Raw genomic sequence first — 21,424 nt, 5'->3', positions numbered from 1 at the left:
AATCTATGCTCAGGGAATTCTGCAGTGTATCTCCTGAGAAACATACTGTTAGAAACTGATGGATAAAGCAAAGATGCCATGCCAACAGCTTTCTCCATCCTCCAAAAGCTCCCAGGACTCCAAACCTTTGCAGGCAGATTGTACTGCAGAAAAGAAATCATGTCCCACACTGGGATAGTTCAGCAGAGTTTTCCTAAGAGGATACTAAAAGATTTTATCCAGTCCCATGACCCCACAGTGTTTTCTATGGATTTTTTTTTTACCATGTGGGCCAGAGGCATACATACGTAAGTAAACCTGCATGCATATATAAGCACAATCAGCCTGTATAAAAAGGCTTCTTATTAACTCAATATTATCTTATTGAAGGCGAAATTGAGGTGAAAAAGTATGAAATAAAGTTAACCAGAAACAGTTCATGAAAAAGTGTAACCTTTAATTTAGTCAGAGATGACACCTGGCAGAAGGAAATCACAGGAAATGCAATGCTGTCCTACATTAGGGAAAAGCTTATGTCACTTGATAATGTCCTCCCAGGAAGGTGGAGCACTCTGTCTCTAAGCTATTTATCAGTTCAGCATTTTCACTTCATTGGTGTTTACAATATATAATCTCTTCTATCTAGTGCTTAAATTTTACGAAAAGGTCCTAATTTAAAAGCCTGAATTCTATGAGGTATCATATAAAAAATTATATACAGTTGAAGCTTGCAAAATTTCCTAAGATAGTACCATTTAGGTGTACCTAATCTTCAACAAGTGAAAAAAAATTTAGCAACCTTGTTAGGAGTATTTTTTAAATTGAGAAAATTGTTTAAAAGAACACACAAGAAAAGGTCTTGCATGCATTTTGAAAAAAAAACTTGCGAAGTCAATTATTTTTTAAGAGTTCTGCCAATTTTGATTGTACAACTTCTGAACTTCAGATCTCTAAAGTAGTTGTATTGAATTCTTATGTCTTAAACCCTATTGAGCAGTGGAAATGTTTGGTAATGATATTAGCAGGCCATATCTAAAAGGAAAGACAGTTATTTAAATTTGGCACCATGCTAATGGTACCCAAGGTAAAGTCTCTTGCATATACTCAAACCTTTGACTACTAAGGACCTAGGGTTTCTATGATTCTGGGATTTCTCACTGTGCAATCCAAAATGCCAGTTTTCTCAGACCTAGCTTGGGAATCTCCAAAACAGTGTTGAATTTCAGAGCATATAGATTTTTACCTTAATACCATAAGATGCATCCAACAAATATTAATTATTAATAATCTGAAATAGAAATATTTATATACAGAAACGGAAGGTCATAGTTTCTGTTTTGATGCAAAAAATTGTAAGTTAAATATAAAAGTCTGATATTCAATCTATACATTTACAACCCTATGATAAAACACAAGGCAAAACAATTGCATGGGTTAGTGATGACAAAACACCAGGGTAGTTCTCATAGTTTAGTAAAAATATAAGGAAAAAATTATTTCTATTGTCAAATCTCAAGCACACTAAAAGGTCTTCCATTTAAAAATCAACAAATGGTAATGTAAATAATGTAAAGAGCACTTTGCAGATTAATATCTATTCATCTACACTGAATTCTTCCTAGTAATTTGATTTATAAATCAGTATTGTATATCATTATTGTGGGTAATAAGCACTTTATGAGTAAAATAGGTTGTAATAGTCCTTTCCTTTACAGTCTTTGAGAAGCTTGGCAATAACAGAAGAAATGAAACCAAAACATAACACAAAATTCCCCCTCTTAAGCCACATCTACTTTACAGTCACAGAAGTGACTTCTGTGAAGTGTTGAGGTATTTTAATATAGAAAATTGTAACTGCCTAGCTATTGCTGCTTGGCTTGAGTCCACTCTTTTACTTGATTGACAGCAATGTAGATGTGTCCCAGAGGCTTCTGTTCCATTCCTTTTTCGTAGTTTCTTTCTTTTCTCCTTCTGTCATTTTATTCTCCCCAAAGTAGGAAGCTCAAGGTAAAGTGAGGCTTAAAGCTAAAGCTTAAAACAAAATGTTTGGTGACACTTGGTGAACCCAAAGATGAGTTCTGGTTGATGCATATTTGTTATGTCTGAAGTGCCTAAGTATTTCATCAATAAACAGCTTACATGGACCTATCTGTAACTATCTCCTCTCCAGTACACAGTTCTAGTTAAAACCAGCAGGTGCACCATTGTGGCTTCAATCACTGTCTGGAGACACTTGTGGCTATCACTGGGGGGAAAGTGTGATATTTAGCTGATGAACGCCATCCAGGAGTCTTAAGGTCTTGATTATAACAATGAATAAAATAATCTAGGTGAATTCTTCTTTTCATTTAAAAATAGTTCAATTAGTAGTAGAGGATTTAAGTCATGGGTTAAGCTGGAATCAGAAACTCTGACCTGAGAGGAAAATCAATACAATTGAAAATTAGAAAGAAAAAAGGTCCCCGTGCTATGTAAGTTTTTAAATCTTCTAAAAAATAGCCTTAATTCTCAAAACGTTGGCAAATTGCTAATCTGATAAAAGAATTATAAATCTAATCAAGGAATGCTTTAAATGAATAACTTTAATTTTAATCCCTTTTTATATACATTTCTCAACATTTCAAAATGAAGTCAATTTAAACTGAAAAATGAAAATTCACATTTTAAAATTTTGAAACAGGATATTTCAATAAGTTAAAACCTTTTTTCCACAATATACTGCTAATGGGAATTTTCAAGACCATCCATTTTCACAAACAGTGCTGCTCTTGCTGAATAATACTTCAAGTAATACCTTTCATTGAAAAACTCTGAGTCAGGTCAAATGGCAAAATACACTATCTTCATGATAGATAGAAAATGATATAAAAAATAAACACAATTTTCTTAAACACTCATCAGAATTGCCTTGCTTGCTATTGTTCTTTGGCTTTTATAGGCATTATTGCTCCTATTATTTGTCACTAAAAGTACTGGAAAGAAATGTACTTCATCTAGTTAGTGGAAGACAGGAAACTTAAATCTTTGAAATTTTCTTCTTCTCTGCAATGGGACTAGTAAAACTACAAATCAGATTATTTTTGCTGGCATACTGTTGACTGCTTTCATAAGAATTATACTTAAACATCTGGAGTTTATCTGTAGCAGGTAGAAACTCCCAAACATACAAGAGCCTCTTGAGTCCTTTGTTTTTATTTATGCAGGAATGAGATACTAATTTAAGAAACCTGCACTGAAATCCTAAGTTAATTTATGAATGGGTCTTCAAAACTGCTATTTTCTTTAATATGTACACTCCTAGGGGTGACTTCGCCTAGGTTTCATCTCAGTCTCTCTATCGAATTTGCTGTATAACTGATGTCTGTCTCATGTATATTCTTTCCAGTTTCAAAGCAAAGGACAAATGCTTTTCCCTTACTGGTTTTTTGCTTCACCTAATTTCTCTTTGTAACTGACTTCATATGCCACTATCATAAAGTCAGTTTCTGTCTTGTGGACAGCAAGCAGAATCACTTTTCTGTTTTACCTTAAATTAACTTCTGCTTCCAGATTTCTCCTCCTAAGAATCCAAATCCTTAAAACGCAGTAAAAATCTTCAAGTAATGGTGGATATTCAGTAGGGTTATTTTCAGGCTTTGCCACTTCATGGCAATGGTTATAATGTTACAGGAGGACAGCAAGACCCTGTTAATTCCTTCTGAAGTTTTACTTATTGTATTATGTATATATATATTAAAAAACATATATATATAAATATATAGGTGTGCTTGACACCTTCTTCATACAAATATAGGGGGACAAGAGCAGGCTGCATAATGTATTTTAGAGTGAGATAATTGCTATTAAAAAGAAAGCTTTCAACAGGATTAAAAGTCAAATATTTAATGGCAAATGCGTAACTCCATGGAGAGATATTATTGTATCTTCATTAATAATGACCTATAAACTCATCACTTTATGGAACTGGTATTTGCAATATATGCTGAAATAAAAATATACATTTTATCTTTTTTTCTTTTGAAGCTCAAAATTTAGGAAATGTTAGATTAAAACCATAAAAATAATAAGTCTGTTATGCCATCAATCATAAAACTAATGAATTTGAATATTCCTTTTTATGTGCAAAATATTACTCCCATTTTAATGAATGGCATAAGCTGAAGCATCTATAAAAATATTTATAGTAAAATACAGCATGAATCTATAATTACATTTAGTAGGTTTTAGAAAGATGCGTCCAACATTTAGACACTGTAAAATTATTTAGAATGAGTCAATTTTACCTCAGTTTCTACTGAAGTAACAAAAAGTATGCTGCAATAGACCTTTGTCAACTGAATGGCATATTTGCTCTCATCTACATAAAGCCCTGTAAATAACCTACAGGTTGTTAGTCATAACTCAGCATCCAAAAATGCTCATTTTAGCTCTTCCATGTTAATACATTATACAAAGAGTATTTTAATTAACCATTGACAACAAGATGCATTTTAAGCAATGTAAGGAAGAGTTACAGAAAAAAAAATTTGACTTCCCATGTAAAAACCTTCTTAGAATTCCCTCCACTGAACATACAAACCCCTCTGAAGGAACTCGAAAGTCTTTAATGGATTGTCTTGGGACAGATGAGCAAAGCAGAATTCAGTATCTAACATAAGGTGCTTCCCAGGCCATTGGTGTAATAAAGCATCAGGCAAGGTATGAAATCACTCCAGCATTTTCATTCACCTTCTTTCAGTTGGCAGTCACACTGGCTTCCTTCTGACGTAGTCTCTCTTTCTGTTAAAGAAAAAAAAGTTTTATTATAATTGTCATCTATAATTTCCCATCTCTGCTTAAGTTCCCATGAGCACTTGGTCTAGAAGATGGAGAAATAAGTCACAGTTTCAGTTTTCTTTAAAAAACGCTTGGAGCACTCAAAGAAGTTTAAAACTTTGAAGCACATTACTTACTGTGGAAAAGCTGAGTTTACTTTTGTTACATACTTGTCAGATACTGTGTACCTTTAAAAATACACATCTGTGAAGACCACTGCAGCTAGAGAAAACCCGATACATTTCAAATTCATGTGACTCTAATACCTTCTCATGTCTGGAATGGCTTCTGCTGACACAAGGGCTCTAATTTAGCATTAGCTAGATGATCTTGCTTAATGACCTCTTTCCAGGCAAGTGTAGTCATTCATATCTCTGCTGCCTGATCTGCAACTGATATGCTCTGCTGGGAATGGAAATAATACCCTGATGCCTTCATTTACATTTCCTTCCCATGGGCTCTTGCCTTCTAGAGTTTGAGAAATGCCTTTCTAATCTATGTGCCTTCCACACAGACAAAAGAAGGATTTATATACAATGCAAATTATTAGACCTCTAGATACTGTGTTGTATCAAAAACACTGGTGTACAACAAGGAATAAAATGGGGATTTAATCCCTTCTACCACTATTCCACAGATAAAACAAGATTTTTAAGGTTTTGAAAAAAACAGACATTCCAGCCATTGGACCAATATATGCAGTGAGCTTCTGCACTTTGAAGTATGGAAGAAAATACAAGACACTACAGTGGAAGGGAAGAAGAAACCACAAAAGCATCTCTTTTTGTTATCTAAAACTGCAGAGCCATGCTTGGGCACAACTGAACTAAATGTTAAACATAACTGTGGACTACTAAAGGGCATAAGCTTTAACATTTCTCCTCAGGAAGAAAAGCACTCTGCTGTATTCAAACTAAAAATACTACACTCTCCAACAACAGTAGAAACCAGCCATCATTCTGAGTGACAAGAATGGTGTCACAAAACCCCTTTGGAATGTCATACTGAAAACCAGATCATACCAGGCTAGCTGTAGGATTGATTTTCTTCGTTTCAACTTTCTTCTCTGCAGTTAACTTGCTCACTGATTGCTGAGCCACTTTAATTCTGAAACACAGAAAAGGAGTCATTAGATTTGATGAAATGAAAGGTATTCTGGCTATTCTTTGTAAGAAGCCTCACCAGTACCATTTTTTAGGCACATTAGCCCAACAAACTGCTATTTCTATTTGAAGGCAATTTAAATAAACTACCAAAAGTAGATCAAAGTACATTTTCAAATGGAGAAAATCAAAAGCAAAAGGACGGCCTGTCTGTATTGCTCCTTGAAAATGTCATCAGGAAAATGATTTCTCTGTTCTTGCAGGATCTGGATTTTATGGAGTATCTTTCCCACCAAAAAAGCTGTGCTATCAAAGCAAAAAGATCCTCCTCTGAAAAAAAAGAGCTAGCTGGATTAATCTGTTCTATGCACAGAATATGCTATTTTAGCAAGCCATCTGCCAGGCTATACATTACATTTCCTCTGAAACCTTGACATGAAAGCATCTGCCAGTTTTTTGTTAATATTTTCTGTGTTGCTTTAGATGGAAGTGATAATGTGGCAATAGGACGTACAAGAGGTTCTTGTTTCAGGGTAGTTAAAGCTGTCTTGTGTACAGCTACAGACTACTCTGCCAAGAGTACTGTAGAGATAAGCGGAAAGAAGAACACATCTGATTCCTCTGCTTCTTGCTTTTTGCTCTCAGGGTCTTGCATACAGAACCTGTCTTTCTGTGGGGATTTAACAAGAAGAACCCAATGAGGAGTTTAATCAGGAGGAAGAGGAGAAACAGAGAATTAAAGAAAAAGGGTCTTGACTCTTCTTGTACGGACTGGAAAGTCCATAGGAAATCGTGCTAAACAGTGATAAAAAGGAAAGAAAATTCTTGGCACTCCTAATAGAGGATCTGCCCAGTGCTAAGTGCCTCTTTAATACTGATGGTACATTCAGCTGCTTTGAATTCTATATACAAAATGCAAAAGGAATGAGGTTGGGAGTGAATTTTTACAAGCATGGAGAACTCAGCAAATCAATTTTCAGTAATGTACACCAAGTCAGTCTTTTACTAGAAGCAAAACATTTCTTGGCACTCTTGAACTGAAAAATTCTACTTTCTTCTCCTATTTAACTTTTTCCACTGGCAGAAATAATTGCTATGGCCAGTCAAAAAGTATTTAAAATACCATGTCCAGTTCAATCCACTTTCGACACACTCAATTTTTGAGGAATTTTGGAAGAAAAGCAAAAAGAAAAGTGGATTATAGCTGCAATTACTGATGTGTACCTCCTTGTTGTAACACTAGCAGCAAGTTGGATTCTTTTTAAAACACAGAACATATTCATAAGTCCATCATTGTCTTTATCGATGTTGGAAATTTTATCAGTGTTGGAAATAGAAAAGATTCTTCTCTAGGTACTTCAGAAGCATGTACAGGCAAGTTCCTGGTGGTGCTTCATAAGAGGAGAAAACATCTACACTACTTTCAGCTAAACTTCAACACTGTTTAGCTACAGTGTTGATTCAAGCTGTAACTACAGCCTCAGATACACATGTATGAAATTATTATTCTGTACACTTTTTAAATACAGCTGGCATACTTTTAGAACTTAATTAGCATTCCCTGTTTCTACATGTAAACAACTACATGACAACACATAATTCCATCCCTTTATTTTTGTTGATCTGCACAGTTTCCTTCTTAAGGCAGGATGACTGGACCCACTGGACAGCACAGCTACAATGCTTATGCAAAGATGATGATGGATTTCAAGACAGTTTTCTTCTCAGCAGAATCATACCAATAGATCAGCTTCTAAACTCTTCCCTATTTTGAACACATTTTCTATCTGATCACATTCTCCTTGGTTCTAGAAGTGTTTTCAAATAGTTTTTAAATGTCGAGTCCACACTTTCATCCAAAGGGAGAATTACAGGGATTACAAACTTTTAGACTTAAAAAGAAAATTATGTCACTAATATAGGTCTAGCTCAGTGCATTTTATGGCATATTTTCACTGTTTCTAGGAAACCTGGATAGAAAAAATAGAATGAAAGATGGGAGCAACTTTAAGCAGGGCCTATTGCAAAAGGAGACAGGGTAATGGTTTTAAATTAAAAAGTCGATTTAGATTAGATATAAGGAAGAAGGTTTTTACCTTGAGGATGCTGAAACAGAATCAAGCCCTGAGATCGAGGGCCACAATCTATGTTCACAGTGACAAGGACAGTTTTGGACAGAGAGCACTGGAGAGGATGAAGAGACCAGAAGGGATGACAGAGTAGGTGAACCACAGCACAAGAGAGGAGGGTGGCTGCACACTGAACAGGTTGTCCAGAGAGGCTGTGGAGTCTCCCCACTGGAAATACTCAAGAACTGTCTGGCTGCAGTGTTGTGCCATGTGCTCCAGCATGACCTGCTCCAGCAGGGAGACCAGACCAGGTGAGCCACCATGGTCCCTTCCAGCCTGACCAATGGCTAACTTAGCCTAATCATGAGGCCAAAACATTATGGAATGCTGATCACTTAAACCGTCAAATCTGATGAAGTGCAACATGGATGTGCTCAAAAGAAACGTTATTCTGTGATCAAAAGAAGTCAATGCACCTTAATGAATAAAGAAGATATGGTGTCAAACTGAGCAGTACTGCACATTAGCATACAATATAGAAAAAAATTGAATTAAACTAACAAAACTATGTATTTTAAAATATGAGAATCATGACTCCAATACTCCATATGTATCCCTACTATAACCAATGGGAATGTAATCAGCTTTTTCCTGCCTCTATGTGGTAGGTGGTGTCTTCTCCTGTAAACTGGATAAAAGCCAAGCCTCAAATTAGAAGTTATTAGTGAAAAATAAAGACATTATTTTTATTCAAAATTATTTTTATTTTGTACCTAGGGATGCAGAAACCTAATCTAAACATAAGCCTGTGTTTATTATGAAAAAGTTTCCTTTGTAAGAAAAATATAGAAAATATGTATCTCCCTTACAGGAAAAGATATTACCAAGCCAGGGACTAAGAAGACAAACTGATTATCATTTTCACCTCTGCTTTCCACTCAAGTCAGACAGAAAGCAGCATGAACTGGCACACTCTACCCGCTGAAGTTCCCCAGTTAGAAAAAACAGAATTGCTTGTAAATGAACCAATTGCCTTTCACATACTCATGTTCTGGCTCTGTTATTGTGTAGCAACAGAAACCAAATTATCTGGTTCTTTCTCAGCTTCTCAATAATCTGGAAAATCCATTCTTTTCGCTTCTACAGCTCCTTTCATGCAGCTAGTGAGTTATGTGGATAGCTGTGTGTTAGGAAATAACTTGGAATGACAGCTCTGTGTCACCTGAGCTTCCCATGACTAGAACTTTAAATTTCTCCCATAAAACTGTTTTGGCATAAAGAAATGTTGTGCAAACAAAATTTCAGATATGGGTGGAAATGAACAAGTGGAGGTAGCTTCAGTCAACATCAACTGTTCAATCTGGAGCCAAGCTGCATACCCAGTCCAGATCCTTAACACAGCTGAACAGTGACTTCCCTTAGGACTATGAGAAATCCCCAGAGCTCAGATTCCTTTCATGTATTAAATGCCTTTCTACTCAGTCCTATTTCTGTATGCAGCTCATAAAGTAAACCTCAAGTCACAGCTCCATTTCTGAAAACTGTTAGTCCAAGAAATAAAACAGGTTAGATTTCAGTATCAAAATTTTAGAGGACAGATGTTTGCATATTACCTGGCCTGGCAGATGCTTTTACAGAGTACTTGGCTAGCTTTAAAATTAGAAGCCATATATCAGATTATGAAGTTTGAATGTTGCCATTTCTATTACTATGTTGTACAATACAACTGCCTATCAAGCCTTTGGGCCTAAATCTTATGGAAAGAGCTTGGCCATTACTGATCAAATCATTAGATTGCATTTAAAATAAATGTTCACTAACTCAATTAGTAAAATACAGTAAAATGTATGTTGTCAGTGGATTTTGTCATCAAACTTCAAATTGCCAATGTGTTTGATATGTTTCTTTTGTTTTTATGGATGTACTGACAGTGGTTTATCTACAAAGTAAATCAGAAATTTCTGTAGTCATAACGAGTAAGATTTTTTTTTTAAATTTTATTTTAGTAAAGTTGGTGCATAAGAAAAATCAATAGGACTACAAGGGCTACAGAACAAAAATATATTTCAGTCCATCTGAGATGGCCACTGGCAGATATTTAGGAGTATATAAAGACAGCCAAATCCTGGTGATAATCCCCAGAATGCTTTTGCAGCTGGAAACTCCCTTAATGTATAAGTCCTTTGTAGATTTTTCTAATATGATTTTGTATTGTCACCATTTAGAAGCAATGCAAGCTTTTACCATCTGTAACTTCTTGTGACATGGTGTTTCTGCTTTCAAGATGAAAAATATAATTCTGTCCATTAAATAATGATCATGTCTTCTCCAGCTACTGAGACAAATTTTGGTTCTGTTTTTGATTTCTGAATTCTGGACTATTTGTATGCATATTCAATCTGAAAGAGATTACTTTATCCAGTAGAGCAACCATTGTAACAATCCTTGCAAGAGTCAGCAGTGAGTTAAATTAAGAGCAACAATTCTTTCCTATTTTAATTATTTCATATCTGAAGGACAACAGGCATAATCACATTATTATAATCTTTGCCACATTTCTTTTGCAAAATATAATCACAGTTTGTGATGAAAATCACTGCAAACTACTAGCACTTCTCTGTATTTATACTTTTTCCTTATTTCAGACTTGTCTAGAACATCCTCTTAAATGTAATTTAACACACCATGAATGCTTTAATTGATTTATCGATGGGCATTCATATATGTATATATAATGGATTTAAGTAGTTATAAATATGTATTTGTCTTGGTTCTCAATTCATAGACATGCCCACTGCAAATAAATTTAGTAGTTTAAGAAAAGGAAGTGACAGTGGAAATATCTGTAGTCCACCTTGCTGTGAGTACTTTATTGCCAAAATCTCCAATTTTTTAGTCTTCGATTCAGTTATCATCTCAAAATTTCATAAGCAGAAAAAAGCATAAAAGCAGTTGATGTACCTGAATGCATACACATTGTAAATGATAAAGCCGTCAACAACAAAGCTGGATTTTGAACCAAAACAGCACTGAAAGAAATGTTTCCAACCTTTGGTGCGCTTACATTAAGCTGTTTCTTACAGATAATGTGATTGTCAAAACAAATTTTATTTCATTGTACTTAAGTTCTGGTATTGAAGGAAAAGTAAACTGTCACCATATTCCTATCAGGCATATGGTTTGGAAAATCGTTTTAATTTTAGCCCTATTGTCATTTATATATCATGTATCATATCAACATATCATAGTTTCTTATTTATCTGTAACTCCATCTTGCATTCCTAAATTATGTGTGAATTTTGTCCAGGAAAGAGACAATGACTCAATTATATTTTGCAGGCAGCTAATTTATTTTCATGGTGAGGTTAAATGCAGGGCAGCTCAGTTGAAGTGTTTCCCTTACTTTAAGAAAAAGTCTCATTGAAATCTCATTAGATTCCTACAGTTGTATTACATTTGGGAGCCAAGTAGCTTTAGATGAAACAGGTTCTTCACAGCTGAGACTGTCATTTAGTTAAAGACAGCAATCTTTTTTCCTGAAACTCAAGAGATTTTGAAGTTGTCTGTTGTACAATGCAATGTAGTTAGTTTGGGATATAAAATTTTAATTTTGGAATAATAGATCTTTTGATCTATTTTTACTACTATTAAATTTAACCTAATACATTTTTAATTATTCCTTTGATTAATTATAATTTTCTATATTATAATTAATTTTTATGTGTAATATTTCTTGAGAGACAAATTACAATCCACTATATTAACATTCCTATTAAATAATTAGCTAATTCCTACACATTTTACATTGGTTTTCTTCAGCTTCTGAAATTTGAAAGGGAATCCAATTGGAAACATGTTCACATAATGGTATCAATGCCTCAGTTTCAGAACCTTAGTTTGCAATTACTAACTTACATTCATGTTTCTTCCTCTTTAAAACTTCCTTCAAAACGAAATAAGGGTTCATAATAAAAATGTTCTTTCCTTTTTTTTTTAAATTAAATTGCAATCCTTAAAAATGCACAACAAATAGTGCATCCAATTAATTAACCAGTTAAGGAAGACAGCTGTCCATTCCTGTCATTCTAAGGTTTTTAGTTACCAGTATGTACAATGACTCTTCCCTTGCTTTCAAACTTTTTTGGACAGCAGTTCATCAATTGTTAGTTTCATATTTTGTTAAAAAGGATCCTTAAATAATCAAGACTTTACAAGACATTTTCAGGTGATGAAAAAAGCTTTTCCCTATTTGAATCTATTGATTTCACTGTGTCCTTTTCAGTAGCACACTACAGAACAATTTAGAATTATGAAAACAGCTCTTTTGTCATTCTAATTTAATATTTACACAAGGCTTCTCATTTTAACAGGCCATCACCTTGATGAATCATCCAAATTTGAATGTAAAGGACAATGAATTGTCCTTTTGAAACCAATGAAACTTTGTTAAAATTGAAGTGAGCTTTGAAGAACAGTCTATATGACACAGAAAGTGTCAGCACTTAGAAGTATTATAGTAATTGCTGTTCTGCATTCTTACTGGTATTGCTTTACATGGAACAGGAATAAAGGCATCTGTCAGAGGAACTGATGATATATTTGTTCTGTGTTTTTATTTGTAGATTTGATTGATACAGTTATTAAAGCACATGAAATTGTCACCTAAGTATGAAAGCACACAATATAGCAAATCTACTTACAAAGATTTCTTAATTATTGTATTAAGATAGTTAAAAAGTTATGTACTGTCAAAACATCAGGCATTTCAAATCGAATTGAAAGGATCATTGTGTACCATTAGCAAGGTGCTAATTACATAAAAAAGAAAGGATGTATGGTTTGGATTTTTTTTTTTCTTGGGCAGTTAACTTCTATTCCTCCTAATTGCTTTTGGAATAAAAATAAGTCACAATTCAGTATAAAATATATGCCCGAGATGATCTCTATCGTGACCATAGCAACATGCTTGGGACTTTTTATTTTATACCGTTTTTAACATGCAAACTAAATTTGTGTATTGATTTAGATAAAAGGAAATAAAAGATTCATTGTAAATATTTGCAGTTGTCAGCTTCCAAAACCAATCAATAAATGATAAAAAAAGCTACAACTTTTAAGAGTTTTAAAACTATAAGATCTATAAAACAATGCTGATATGGTTAATAATTGAGAATTCATAACTTCTGCATCTAGTCCTTCAAAAAATCTACCTTCTATGAACCTGAAAGCCCCACTGATTTGAAGCAAAATAGAAAATATAAGTGCAAAGACATTTTAGTCTAAATCTCTGTCAATTTAGAATAAGCACCTGGATTTAAATTTCATGCTGAAAGCAATTGCTCCATTCTTTTCCAAGGAATGACTACATTACCACTCTAGGTCTTTTCAAATGAATTGTAACATGCTGAGCGTGATGAGCTTGTAGTAGAATTCCTTTTTTTGTGTAAAAGACTTTAAGTTTCTTCAACAAAATCAAGAAAATAATTGAAGGTTTTTGGTTTTTGGGTTCTTTTACTCTAACTAATAAAATCAGGAGACTGTTGTGAGATCTAGCGGCAAGCAGTTTGATGTCCTCAGCAGGACACCAAAACTCAGAAGTAGCGCTGTAAATTCAGTGTGGGGCTTCGACACTATGCTAAGTGTGGCCTGAATCTCTGGGGCTTCCCTTTGATGCAAGTGCAGTATATTAACTGGAAAAGCATTCACTTTTATTTGTCTGTACTGTCTGCGACAACAATATCGCCTCATTTAGGCTAGTTCAACATGAAAATGCACAGAGAAGCAATCTGTTATAAATTAGCACAGCTCTCCTTTCATTTTACTAGCTAGTAATTGGAAGGGGTTACAAAAGTGTAATTTATCAGATTATATGTGTTTATCTTTTTGTGGGGACAGCATGCCTTTGGTGAATTTTCCTACGCACCCTGAGGGAATAATCTTTCCTTGATGTCCATTAGATCTGAAAGAAAACAATGACGCCTGTGAAATATAGGAGTATAATTTGTTGGGTTTGAGAAGCAGCAGTTTCCCAGACATCTAAAATGGTATTAATGACTTTATTAGAACCTTACCGTTCCTTGGAAATGCTTTTGCTCTCTCGTTTCCAAATGGTCTTGAAGTCACTGCAGAATTCATACCACACCGTGAAAACGTAGTTTGGTGTGATCTCCTTCTCGCCAGGCTTTGGCTTTATCCCAAAGTATCCCACTGTTTCTTCAAAGCTGCAAGGGAGGGGGAAAGAAAAGAAACCAGTCACTGCATAAGCCCACTGGGGAAACAGTTTATCTGATTCAGTAGTCAAGGCAGGTAATTACCATAACTTCTCCTTACCCTTGGAAATTACAGCAGCAATTCACACTAAATACAACTAACCTTCCAACACCCACCTCTCTTCCAGGAGGATAACTTAGAGATGCACGAGCCAGCACAGAGATCTGTCACACTGGCAAATCATGGGTGTTCAATTATAATGAGAAAAACATAGCTTGTTGCCTTATAAGAAATGCTGTAATATATTTATTTCCTTTATTCTGCTGCACTCCATGAAGATCCTATTCTCCCATTTATCTTCACTGAAGAACTCTAGAAGAGTCACACACCAAGTCAATAAAAAATCTCTAGGTTTGGTTGAAAATAATCTTCTAGTATTTAGGGAGAATTGGTAGCAGCAACAACCAAGCAACAACAGAGAGTGCCAATAGTACTTTTGCAACAGTTTGACTGAAAATAATCTCTTTCCACATGTGTCAATAAGCAATTAATTTTACAAAAATACATTGCCAGTATTTTAATGCTCTTAAAAAGATATTATAATGTGGCTGTTACTGAATTGCTATACAGCTGGATATTTTCGAAGTATTCTTTTAGTACAGACAATACTTCCAAGAGCATTTTAACTTTTTGTGCATTAACTTTTATGACATTGCCTTGTATACATAAAATGGAACAACCTATATAACTAGGTACTTATATAAATAAAAGTATGTTCAGTTTTGTTAAAGTTGAATCACTTTTCTCTGCAAAGTAGATACAACAATCCTGAAATATTTGGTGATATTTATTAAAAATAATGCCATAATTTAAAAGCAAAGGTAACATCATATTTTTAAAATAAGTAATATTTCTTGTAATAATAATTTTATTTAGTCAGAAGAAATCTATATTCTTCTTCAGAGTTGCAAATAGGTTCTAAAACTAAACGCAGGAGGTGTAAATCTTGAAAATTAAATAAATAATTTTGAAGACCTGTAAGTATGACTCTCCAACCATGTTACCATGAACCATGAATGCAGCTTTGGCATCCTTCTTCATTTATATTTGCGTAGTTCACATTGCAGGTTTTCATACAGAAAAACAAAGGTTAGGCTCAAGATTTTTTGATTTAGTTTATAGTTCAAGCTTTTTAGCTAGGCTTGAAGAATGTAAAGTATCCATTTAAAACTACAGAAGTTATCCATCCAAAATAAAGCAATATATACACCAGCTACTTCACAACGAAGCTTAGATTTTAGCCACATGAGCCAATATGCTCTGAGGTTTTTTTGACACTTTAAAGATAGAAACCATGCTGTACAATATCCCATATTGTTCAAGGTAAGCTATAAAAATAATAGGATTTTTAAATCCTCATATGTGATAACCTTTTACATTTCTTACTAGGACTTGCATGAAACATTTAACTATATTTCAAGTTAACTGATGTTCCGTATTTAAGGAATCGGAATGAAATATGTGTATATAAGACTATAACATTCAGAGTTCATGGATCTTGCAGTGACACTATGAGAAGAAAAATAAATAAACAAACAAATAAAATACAGCTTTAAATATCTGTGTAAAACGTTTTAGTTTTCAAACTCTAAAAATACTAAAATATCTTAGTCATAATTACATGGTTAAAACCATTTATGTTTACTGGGCAACATAATTTGGATTACATTCACTTGGGTGGGCCAAATGCTCCTCAGCTGTTCACAGCACTTTCACTGGGGTAACTCAGCCAAAAGCAGCAAGAACAAAGACTCTTTTCAGGTTGGCTTCATGTAACACAGCCCCAGGTACATTGTGCACTCTTCTACCTAACAGAACCCCTCACCATCCCAGCTGCAGCATACAAAGGTGGGACCCTGAAATCTTGCACTGTCTCTCTCTGCCTTCATCCTGACACTTTGCATCCTCTCTTCCTTTCTTCATCAGCCCCCAGTACCACTCCTTTGCTTTCAACCACCTTAATCTGGCTTCCTGGGCTACTTTCTGCCTTTCTAAATTAGTAATTTAAAATACTGAATATTCAGCTAGCAATTAAAAACCCAAACTCTGTGTTGAACAACTAATTGCCTAAGTCAACTACAAATGGGGTGCAGCTCCCCACCCTGGAGAGTCTGTTCTACTCTAGAAAGGCTACAAAGCAGGTAGGATATGAAGGAGCCTTGAGCCAAGAAGTTAGGTTTGTAGCTAAGTAGAGCCAGTCAGAGACTTGAAATGAGGAGGTAAAGCCCCAGCTTTACCTGCCCCAGCCCCAGCCAGTTGTTCAGCCAATATTTAGGCATCTTCTGCAACAGATGGGAGCAGTTCACTTGAACTTCATTTGGGAAGTGCCCCTTATCTCCCTCTTCCTGACTGCCTAGGAAAACTAACTGAAGTGTCTCAGGTGGAGTGAATATGGTCTGAGAAAAGCACAACTAAAATCCAAATTACCACAGATCTTCCTCCAGTGACCAGGAAGAAAAAATATTGATAGGAAGTTAAAAATTAATTTACCCCAGTTTATTTATAGCAGGTCCATAGCTAAGATGGATGTTTCACAAAACTACAATTTGGTAAACAATATGTATTAGTAAAACCAATTTATTGAATATTTTACTATCTATCTATAAATCAATCTCACTTTTCTCATACTTTGACTCCTTTGGCCTAAGTGAGGCACAAATATTCAAGAAATAAAAACACTGGGATTTCTGAGGCAACCAAGTGCAAGTGATGAAAATGTTCAGTGATGATGAAATACATTTTTATGTCATAAAGTAGTTAATCAGTTATTTATCTTTTCTGTAAAATCCTCTTTCAGTTAAATGCTGATAATTATTAAAACCTCAAACACAGTAGACTGGTTGGATAAAAATTCAAATGAAGTTTTTCCTGGAAGATTACACAAGAGTTTTTCAGGAAACATATTACTACTTTGAAATACAGATCCTTTTTGCTACTTAATGTAATTCCTAAATTCAATAATATCTTTAATCAAAATACACTGTTAAAAAACACTATCAAAAATCTTACCAGTTTTGAGCATTTTCCAAACTGTTCTCTTCTTTTTTCCGTTCTTCTTTAGCTGCCAGTGAGAAACATTTTAAAGGTATAAATTACTATCTTATTGTTTTAGAAAGCCCACAGATTAAATATATCTTATTTTCAATACTGCACAGTTTGTATACTAAGTATAATAAAAGTGGGAAACACTTGCTAATTTACAATTTTTACTTTTTTCTTGTATACAATGAATGTTTCTACTGTACCAATAAAGTTTATTGGATTTGAAAAGTAATTTAAAATCCGTATTATAATATATAGTGTTAGGCATTAATTGAATAAAACATATATAATTAAACTTCACTTTCAGATGTTTTAAAAAGAAAAAGAATTTGTGTTTCTTTATTGTTGTAGACCAGAACTTACAAATTTAAACATGTTTCTGCAGCATAAACAATTGAAAGTTGAATTGGAATTGACCAGGTACCAAACATAGTTAACATCAATTGTTCCACAGAGCTATCACATTTTGTTTTGGAAGCTGGCAAGTGAAAACACATGTAGTAGGTTTTAAATGTATGGCATATACATGATTTTTTTTGAAAAATCAGCCAGAAGTTTGAAATATGGTTAGTGAATCTGAGCCCCTCTATTACAGAATGCTCACATGAACTACTTAAAAGGATTTGATTTTCAAAAGATAGGCATTCTCTACTAGTGAAAATGTTTCCTGACGTGGATACTCAAAGCAAAACAAGTTTTTGTTGATCAAGTCTTCTTCATACAGAAGAGCAACTTCAGCTCCAGTAGAATACCATGTATATAAAATAATACTACTGTGGAAAAGTTATTCCTACTCCATATTAAAATAATCCTGCAAGTGGTAATGTTAATATAAACAGAATTCAGACACTTTTTAATACAATGATAAATAACTTTATCTTTTTGCATCTCAGTCTACAGGAGTGCCTGGTTGGAATACAGTTACAAACTGAGTTCACAGACAAGGCCATTGAGAAACTGGTCCTGAATGACTCAATTTCATTATAAGGGTACTGACAAAGAGGTTTGTACTATGATAGTTTATAAAGAAAATAAGTATTGATTGCTTCAGCATATTTGCTGTTAACAAAAAAAGTTAATTTCAGCTCATATGTTTCCCTACATTGGGTGTGTTGGAGATATTTATTCCTATTATTTCAATGTGGCAAATAAACAGAAACAGTGTTCTGTGCCCTTTGTGAGGAAAGCAATTAATTCTATATGATTAGGTTCTCTACCTCAAATCTTAGTGGCAAGACAGCTGCAAGTGAAATATATAGGGCAAATCTGATTTATTACATTCATCTCAGGGTCCCAAAAATTTGCCTAAAATTAACCGAATATACTTAATTCCTTATTTTAATTTTATACCATTAAAAGCAGACAATGCAGGTTGGAATTCTATTGATTCATAATTATATAAAATTAACTACACAAGCTGAACTATGTATAAAATGGTACAATTAATTATTACACTTATTTCTGGTTTTCAAACATAGCTACACTCCCAGCTACAACAGAAACAGTATCTTCAGATCCCTACACATGAAACACAGTAACTACTAACCAGGACAACATGTTTATACTTTTACAGTTAGGTGGCAAGACCTGATTTGCTGTTTTTAATCTTGCAGAAACAAGTTAAGGAAAGACAGTGGAAAGAATTCATTTAATTTCTTATACAAAGTAAAAAAAAAGGTGTGACTTTTAGGAAGAAACACACAGTTTACATTAATGTAGCAGTGTTTGTATTTGTGTACCAATAAAAAGAAAAACAGGAAGGAAGAAAATATCAGTATTATATGGAAAACAATATTTTCTGTATTTTTAACTGTAAACATGTCCACCAAGGAATTGTTCAAAAGCATTTATTTGAAATTAGTATTTTCTGACTTGTTAAGAAAATAAATGAACAACTCCATATAACAAATTCTATAATGTGTAAGACAAGAAACTAGAGCAATTCTCTTATGTTCCATAAAACTTCTAATTTTCCACTCAAAATCTGAAATATCCTGCCCTTTTTCTCCCCCTCCACAACCTGCAATGACTAGCACACTCAATGCTATCAGATATATGTTTCCATGAAACAATGCAATTTCCTCAGCAGTCTTAAAAGCCCCATAGTCAAGATATCAATCCTTGTCTTAATTCATGAAGTTACTGAAGGCAATTCAAATTAATCACATAAGTGAAAGAAGTTATTTCTTTTTATTTCTCTAGCAACACCATATTTGCTTGCATAGGATTTGCTTTTTGCAGAAGTGGAACGAGGTAATCCTTTCACCCTTAGACCAGGTGTTTGATTTCAGTTTCCTCAAGTTAAGAATATATTAACAGCCATATCAGACTGACACAGGGATTCATCCAGCCCAATATCCTGCCCCTGGCAGGCACTGAAACAGGTTCTCAGTTAGAATTACGGACCAGGACAAACACATTTCCCCCAAGTGAACTCTCCTCTGAGATTCTGTAGCTCATACAAAACGTTTCCTGCATTGAATGGCATTGAAATGAAATCCTCAGTTGGGTCTCCTTCAAGAACTTGCTCATTCTTTGCTCAAGCTATTATAGTATTTTTAACTTCCACAACCTGTTGTGGCAAGTGTTCTATAGCCCAACTATAAGCAGCACATTTTGTTTATTTTTAAATGACACCTGGTATCACTCTTGTATCAGAGAAAACCTGACTGCAGTGAACACTGAAATACAGTGTCTATTGGCTTTTTGATTAGGACAGTTTTGAAGCAAATTCCTCAGTATTCCCCATTTATTGAGTAGTGATTTGGTTTGCAGGTAGGTTTTGGTGTTTGTAAACTGATTTCCATTAGGAGGAAACTAAACAGGAAGCTCCACAGCAAATGTACTGCAATACTTAATAGGGACAAAAGAACCAAAGTAACATTTGGGCCTTCCGACATCTTTGAACACATGAGCTAGATGATCTTATGAATTTGCCTTATGAATCAGATATTTGTGATGATTTCCTTTTAATGAAATTTCAGAAGTCAGCATGAAGATTCACGATCCTCTAAGAGTTTAAAAATTGAAGTAGTATTAAAGTGAAATAGTAACAAAATCCTCCCACTTATTTTTTCCACATTTTCTAGTTTTTGAGGATGGAAGAGTACATGAAACACTATACTGAAAATGAGAAAATACCAGAAAATATTTATTTTTAACAGGTCTAATGTATGCAGAGCAACTTCCAGTTACAACAGAACCAATACTGGATCTACAAAGAACAAAGGAAAGAAAATACTGGATACCAGCACAGACTGAAAATTGAGAAGGTCAGTAACTAACAGAGGCAAGCAGAGAATGATGATGCGCTAAGAAAAGTGGAGAGAAAGGAAAAGAAAGACAAAGAAAGAAAAATGGGTAGCCACAACTACAAAAAAAATCTGTTATTATGCCCCTCTAGTGAAAATTTTAACACTCATTGAGTCTGACTAGATAGATTTTCTGTTACTTCTCTCAGACCTTAAATATATGAACCCACATAAGAAGGATAACTCACTGAAGTGTATTGATTTAGCACATTACAGCTTTTCTTTTATTTTGTAGTATTTTATTACTTTCATAATTGAAAGATCTGATGCATAAAGTTTTTACAAATTTTCTAAGATTTTTGGAGCAGTGACAATTTCCACAATTACAAGAAAATTGCAGCAACTAGCCGTCAGGATGAAGATACCAGAACTCTTAATTTTATATTCCAAGGCTAAGTTCCTGTGATTCAAAAATATATGCTTCAAGAACTTTAAGAGACTGCTTTGTAAATTGTAGTGTTTTCTGCATAGGAAAAACACAATCCTAAAACAAGGTATTTGAATTTTTTTTCCCTTGAGGAGGGAGATACATCTTTTCTGACTCATGTTTTCCAATCAGTCACAGTTAGGATTAAGACAGAATCTATAATAAGATGTAGAAAAAAACCCCAACCCAGCCAAAACTCAACCTTAAAAGTAAACAACAAAACCCCTACTGACATTCCTCTTGGAACTTTATAAAGCCTGAACAGAGACTGTTAAAACAGTGACAAATGGTTATTATGACATTTTTAGTCTTATGGGAACCCATGTTCCTCATTAGTCAAAACTAAAACCTCTTAGGTAGGCATGTTGAAATGTAGCCAAAACATGGACCCCATCCTAGAAACCATAC

At 34.2% G+C, this 21,424-nt stretch overlaps 1 protein-coding gene across 8 annotated transcripts in view; it reads right to left on the bottom strand.

Annotated features, from left to right (window-relative positions):
* Positions 1–2,263: 2,263 nt before the first annotated feature.
* The window catches only part of FMN1 (formin 1), a 171,803-nt gene continuing 152,642 nt past the window's right edge, over positions 2,264–21,424 (bottom strand). For 7 of the 8 annotated variants that reach the window (XM_021539271.3, XM_021539276.3, XM_021539275.3 and 4 more), the window contains 4 exons: positions 17,246–17,297; positions 14,038–14,187; positions 5,817–5,901; positions 3,849–4,758 (listed from right to left, as the gene is read on the bottom strand). In XM_021539271.3, the coding sequence (XP_021394946.2) occupies positions 4,714–4,758; positions 5,817–5,901; positions 14,038–14,187; positions 17,246–17,297 (332 nt within the window). In that variant the 3' untranslated portion in view covers positions 3,849–4,713. Of the gene's footprint in view, positions 2,395–3,848; positions 4,759–5,816; positions 5,902–14,037; positions 14,188–17,245; positions 17,298–21,424 lie in introns of those variants that run through there. The other variant, XM_077784075.2, reaches the window with a different exon arrangement.

The sequence above is a fragment of the Lonchura striata genome, chromosome 5, assembly GCF_050655825.1.
Source record: "Lonchura striata isolate lonStrDom1 chromosome 5, ASM5065582v1, whole genome shotgun sequence".
Taxonomy (NCBI): domain Eukaryota; kingdom Metazoa; phylum Chordata; class Aves; order Passeriformes; family Estrildidae; genus Lonchura; species Lonchura striata.
The sequence above is the reverse complement of the archived record's forward strand: the minus strand, read 5'-3'. Positions and strand labels throughout refer to the sequence as shown.